Source organism: Adiantum capillus-veneris, chromosome 28 (assembly GCF_014529385.1).
Source record: "Adiantum capillus-veneris isolate H3 chromosome 28, ASM1452938v2, whole genome shotgun sequence".
Lineage (NCBI taxonomy): Eukaryota > Viridiplantae > Streptophyta > Polypodiopsida > Polypodiales > Pteridaceae > Adiantum > Adiantum capillus-veneris.
Window position 1 is genome coordinate 49284180 of NC_140958.1, and position 6657 is coordinate 49290836.

General features: G+C 43.1%; 1 protein-coding gene across 1 annotated transcript; it reads right to left on the reverse strand.

Moving 5' to 3' along the window:
* Positions 1-5164: 5164 nt before the first annotated feature.
* Positions 5165-5734, reverse strand: LOC147420416 (uncharacterized). The gene has a single exon (XM_086504527.1). It carries the CDS (start codon positions 5732-5734, stop codon positions 5165-5167), a length of 570 nt encoding a protein of 189 aa, XP_086360653.1.
* Positions 5735-6657: the final 923 nt, after the last annotated feature.

The following is a 6657-nucleotide window of genomic DNA, read 5'->3' on the forward strand; positions in this document are numbered from 1 at the left end:
AAATCAATGACAGTCTAAGTTCTTCTGAAGATGTGGCTCCACGAAGACGGCAGTCTAGACGATCGCCTACTCCTCCCAAGAGGAAAAGAGCAACCCATAGTCCTTCTCCTCATCACTCTGAAAGGCAAGAGAGGAAACAAAGGAAGAAAAGGGCTAGGAAGAGGTCACCCTCTTCTCCTTCTTCTTCACCTTCCTCCTCTTCCGATGAAAGTTATGGCTATTCTCCTAGAGAATACAAGAGGGGAGGACATCGCAAATCATTTCCTGCATGGCGAAGGTCACAAAAGCTAAAGAAGTTCAAGGAGGGAGGAAAGAGTATCTCTTTTCTCACCTATGATGGCACCTTTGGTGCTACGGACAAAGTGTTGGCCTTCATCCAACAATTTGATGCGGCCTTTGGGGACGAGGGCTTCACAGAGTCCTCCAAGATACGCCATGTAGCTGTGCACTTCCAAAAATCAGCTCGTCAATGGTGGGCTAGCCTTCGTGGCAATGGAGAAGCCCCAAAGACATGGAAAACTCTACGAGTTTCCATCATGAAGCAATTTCTTCCATGTGATACTAAAGATAAAGTTCTTACTGAATGGCGCGGCTTGAAGCTCCTCTCTCATGAGTCTATCAACAAGTATGTAGACAAGTTTTGGGATTTACATCTCAAAGCTACTGTCTTTCAAAAAATAGACTTTGCCGAGCAAAGACAACAATTCTGTGTGGGATTACCTGAAGAGATATACATCAACTCTCAACAGCCCGGTACTATTACCGAAGTAATCCACCACACCATGGTTGCTTCACGCATCAATTTCCATCAAGGGGCTAGACGTAATGTCAAGCCCATGGAAAACAAAGATAAAAATGATGCAAAGGGGAAATCCAATGCTCAAAATAATTCCCAAGGCACTTCCAACAACAACAATCGGTCCAAGGAGAAGGGAGTTTACAAAGGTAAAAACAAACTCTCTCCTGAAGAGCTTGAAGCTTTTCGCAAGGACCATAAGTGTTTCAAGTGTGGGGAGCAAGGACATGGCTATCGTTCTTGCCCCAAGAAGAATACTCGCAATGAGACTCCTAGGGCTTCCACCATCGAAGCTCCAAAAGAGGATGCTCATTGCAAAGGATCATAACTTTCCTATGCGCGGGGAAAGGTAAGAGAGCATGATGCCTTCATCTTGTTTGACCCAGGCTCTACTCTCAACTTCATATCAATAGAGTTAGCCACCAAGTTGGGCATTCAAGATTTTGAGATGGGAGATATAGTAAGAGCTGATGCAGCTTTCAAGGGACAACAAGACTCCGTTACTCCCTTGATTGGGAAGTTGAGGCTTCATGTCCAAAGCTATGTCGACAAAGAAGACTTGTTCATCTCTCCTCTCCAACATCAGGATGTTATCCTAGGGGCACCATGGTTTGATCGCATGGCTGCCAACATGAAGATCCCTGAAAGAAAAATTTACTTCACCTACAGGGGAAAGAACATGTATATTGATGCTAGTGAGCGTGGTCGCATTATTCCACTTGTAAATCCTCTTTCTTTTGATAAATCAATGAAGAGCTCAGTTTCTGCGTACATGATTTATGTCAAAGAGTCTCTAAAAGCTAATAATGTTTCATCAAATGAAAATGATAGGAATCAAGAAGAGTTAGACTTGTCTACTTTTCTAAAAGGATTCCAAGATGTGTTCATCGATGATATCCCTATGGACCTACCTCCAAAACGAGGGGATGATGACCATCGTATTGAGCTCCTTCTAGGAAACTCACCGCCTAACAAACCTCCTTATCGAGTCTCACAAGCTCAACAAGAGGAGATTATGAGGCAAGTACAGGAATTGGTAGACAAAGGGATGGTGAGGCCTAGTTCCTCTCCCTTTTGTTCTCCAGTCCTTTTAGTGCAAAAGAAAGATGGTACATACCGTATGTGTGTGGACTATCGAGCACTAAACCATATCACTATCAAAAACAGATTTCCTGTGCCTCGGGTAGAAGATCTGTTTGATAAGATACAAGGCTCTACCTACTTCAGTAGGATTGACCTTAAGAGTGGCTATCATCAAATAAGGATAGTGGATGAAGATATCCTAAAGACCGCGTTTCGCATAACATTTGGTCTTTATGAATATCTAGTCATGCCTTTTGGCTTGACTAATGCACCAGCTACTATGGAGAAATTTTTTAGACCATATCGTAAATTCACTGGAGTGTTCTTTGATGATATCATCATCTACTCCAAGTCTTTGGAGGAACATAAGCAACATCTCCAAGTGATTTTTCAAGCCTCGAGGGAGAACAAACTTTTTCTCAACCAAAAGAAAAGTGAATTCTTCCTTCAAGAGATTCAATATCTAGGTCATATTATCTCTCACGATGGTATTTGTATGGATCCATCAAAGTTAGAGGTAGTAAAATCATGACCTAACCCAAGGAATCTACATGAGCTAAGAAGCTTTATTGGTATATGTGCATACTATAGACGCTTCATAGCAAAATTCTCTCAAGTAGCAGGACCACTACACGACTTAACAAAGAAGAACGTTAAGTTTGTATGGACTGCTAAGGAGCAAAATGCTTTTGAAAAACTCAAAGAGAAGCTTACTTCCCAACCAGTCCTCGTGCTTCCGGATCTCTCAAAGCCATTTGAGGTCCAATGTGATGTGTGTGGTGTTTGCCTTGGAGCGGTTTTGCTTCAAGAAGGGCATGCCATAGCATATGAGAGCGGAAGGCTCAATAGTGATGAACGAGTCTTGGGCATTTATGAGAAAGAGCTTTTAGCTGTTTTACATGCCCTAGACACATGGAAGCACTACCTATTGGGGACTCCATTTATCCTACGAACCAACCACCAAAGTCTCAAGTATTTCATGACGCAAACCAAGCTTTCCGACAAACAAATGAGGTGGGCAATTTTTTTTTCGCAATTTAATTTCCATATTGCTCACATAGCTGGTAAGCACAATCAAGTTGCCGATGCACTTTCACGACGACCAAAAGTTAATGCGGTATCTATAGCTACTCACAATGATCTATCCTCTATGATAGATGAGTATGCTATTGACCCTGACTTTAGAGACATAATGCCAACCCTTTCTTTGGGGAAGAAAGAGGAACCATTCACCTTGCAAGATGGTTATCTTCTCCACGGCAATAGGCTATGTGTTACCCATTCCCTTCGTGAGAAGGTTATGTATGAATCCCATGCTCCTCCATATGCAGGGCATAGAGGTATTCAACCTACTCTCCGAGGAGTAGAGACGTATTTCTATTGGCCTACCATGAAAGTGGACATACAAGAGTATGTTTCAAAATGTGTAGTATGCCAAAAGACCAAGTATGATAGAGGGAAGCAACCTGGATTACTCCAGTCATTGCCTATTCCAAATTCACCATGGGAGAGTATATCCATGGATTTCATATTTGGATTACCCAAGTCTATCCATGGGAATACAGGAATATGGACAATAGTCGACAGGTTTAGCAAGCAAGCACATTTTATTCCTGTCAAAAAGACTATTAAGGCACATTAAATGGCAACTCTCTTCATATCTTAGATTTTCAAGCACCATGGATTACCCACATCCATCGTGTTAGACAGAGATCCTAGAATGACCAGTAATTTCTAGAAAGGTCTCTTTGAAAATCTAGGAACAAGATTGAATTTCTCTTCGGCCTATCACCCACAAACGGATGGCCAAAGTGAGATAGCCAATGTTACGATACTCGATCTACTCAAGACTTATGTTACCGAAGTAGATCAACGCTCACAATGGGAAAAGTATTTACCTCTAGTAGAGCATGCCTACAATAACACTGTCCATACTTCTACGGGGAAAGCACCTTTCGAGATCATAGAGGGAAGACCTAAAAGTCCCTTGCTACTCAAAGTACATGGGAAGATCTTTGCCGCCGATGAGTATAGCCGTGACCTACAAGAATCTTTTCAAAAAATTAGGGAGGCTATAGCCATCTCTCAACAAAGGAAAAAAGCTGCTGCTGATAAGCACAGAAGAGCCTTAATGTTCAAAGAAAATGATTGGGTCTTACTCAAGTTTCCTAAGGCTCGATTAAGGCAAACGACGGGCAAAAATCCTACGGGCCATCAAAAGTATTATGCTAAACTAGAAAAAAGATACTATGGTCCTTTCCAAATCTTGAAGCGCATCAATGAGACGGCTTATCAACTCAAGTTGTCCAACCATTGGCTTATACACAATGCCTTTCATGTAAGCCTACTTAAGCCCTATTAAATTCCGCTACTCTCAAATTGAATAGGCAAATTCCATTACAAGTTTAGATTTCAAAGCCTCAAATTGTGTGGGAACACTACACCGAATAGATGGTACTTGCTTTTCAGATGAAAACTAGCTTGAGAGGGTGTGGACAAAGGAAAGCCTATGAAATTTAAAAAGATTAATGATAAAACTAGTATAAGAGCATGGCTACAAAAGAAACCCTATGTAATTTAAAATAATAATGATAAAATTAGCATGAGAGCGTGGCTACAAAAGAAACTCTATCAAATTTTGTTTTAAAAAATCTATTAATCACACTCGAAAGCTATCACAAAGGGAGTATTTATAATTCGGGGCCGTAGGTATGTCTACTAGGTGATTAAGTGGAGATAAAGTCCACTCATCAGATCAATTGGACGTACACCACATCAATATCACATTGGATCATGAGGTGAAGAAGATTATTGGATGGTTCAAAGAAATTGGTGGCACAACCTCTCAAAAATTTAGTGCATGATGGAAGCTATACATTGAATTGTAATAGTCGTACCACCCATTAATTGCACAAATTTCATGTGCTAGAAAATTGTTTTGAGAGAATATATCAAATACTTCCAAGGTGTGTAGGTGATCTAATACACCATCTTTCTATATTCAAATGTACGCAAAGTCAAAATTTCCTAGTATATGAGGTTGCAAAATGTCATTTATCCAAGCATACATCAATCATGAGGTAAAACAAGAGTATTTGACCTAAACCTATCTGCTGCATTCTACATATCCAATGGACTATTTTTATATGTTCAACTGTTAGCTCTTTGTATATTATATGAATACAAAATGGTACAGTTGATGGGTGAGCTGGATATTAAAGGTTGGGTGAGTTAAGCTTCTACGGCCGGCGCAAAGGGTGATATTAGGAAGCTGTCATCTGTCATCTAGAGGAAGAAGAGCTGGTGGTGATAAAGTGCAAGGGTGGCAGTGGAGTTGAGGAAGGTGACGATGCCGTATTCGCGAGCGCCTCGAAAGTTTCCGGTGCCGCCAACAATGGCGATCTCGTTAGTGCCAGCGTTGATGAGGCCTTGCAGGCTGATGGTGCCATTCAGCGAGCCATCGTCGAAGGCGAGGACCTCCACTTCGATGCCGTGGAAGTCGGCGGTGGAGCTGGCTTGGACGGTGTAACCACGCATGGAGCCGAGGAGCATGGAGGCTGGGTCAGCGCCGTGCGTGACATTGAAGGCGAAGAGCTGTGTCTGGCCGAAGGTGCCCGTGGAGCCGGTGGGGTCAATGGGAGCGATGAGGGTGTCCAAGTCATGGGGGGCCAGCCCCACTTGGACATAGTACTCCAGGGGCGTGGACTGCACGATGCTCCAGGATGCCGCCCGTCCTGCGTGGGCTGCTGGCATCACAAGTATTAACAACATGAGGGCAACGTTTAGCGCGACCTGGATCGACTGCTGCCTCTTCAACAACAACGCATGAGCTGACCCTTGAGAGTGATTATGCATGATGGCGTCGATTTGTGTGTGTGTGTGTGTGTGTGTGTGTGCGGGCTGACGTGGGCGTGGCAGGTGCGTGTGCGAGCCACAGAGAAAAGGAGAGATGATCAGTTGAGAAAGAGAGAGAGTCTTATGAGAGAGTTCGAGAGTGGGGGTGGAGAGATCTATGAACTTGAGCGATATATATAGAAGATAGAGTGAGAGAGGAGAGAAGGAGAGAGTAGACAGAGAGATGGAGGTAGAGAAGAGAGAGAGGTGTGAGGGAGAAGGGAAGGGGGAGCTGACACCAAGTAAAGGGGGAAATTCGAATTCAAATTGCATACAACAACTACTGGGAACAATACAAGGGGAGTTACTTTTATAGGCTTGGATAAGCAATCTAGCCGTTGTAGGGATAAGGTATCTGTGGTGAGGTTTGAACTCCAGCTTAGGTGTAAAGTGCATTGCACTTTCCACATCCCCCCTCAAACTGAAATCATAACAGAAAGCATAGAGCATTTGTGAGGAGATCCCCCCTCAAATGCGAATACAAAATAAATCCATGCTGAAATACAATGAGTGTTGGTGAAGATGAAGCTAGGGAGCTTCCAAACCGGCTCTTGCTGAGAAAAGAAGGTGTTTTTCAGGAGGAACTGCCTTGGTAAGGAAATCGGCAACATTCTCTGTGGTAGAGATGTATTTGAGGTGGATGAAGTTGTATTCTACTAGCTGCTTGATGAAGTGATATGCGAGCGTGATGTGTTTTGTGCGCTCGGTAAGCTGAGGACTCTTCGCCATTGCAATTGCTGATTGATTGTCGCAATGTAGAATGATTGGCGGAGTTGCACATGGAATCGGCAATTCTTCTAGGAGTTGGTGAAGCCACAATGCTTCACGAGCAGCAAGGGATGCTGCTATATACTCTGCCTCGGCAGATGATAGAGCAAGTGAAG

Excerpts from the sequence above, each read along its gene's own strand:
- LOC147420416 (XM_086504527.1), bottom strand. The coding sequence starts at position 5,734 with ATGCATAATCACTCTCAAGGGTCAGCTCATGCGTTGTTGTTGAAGAGG.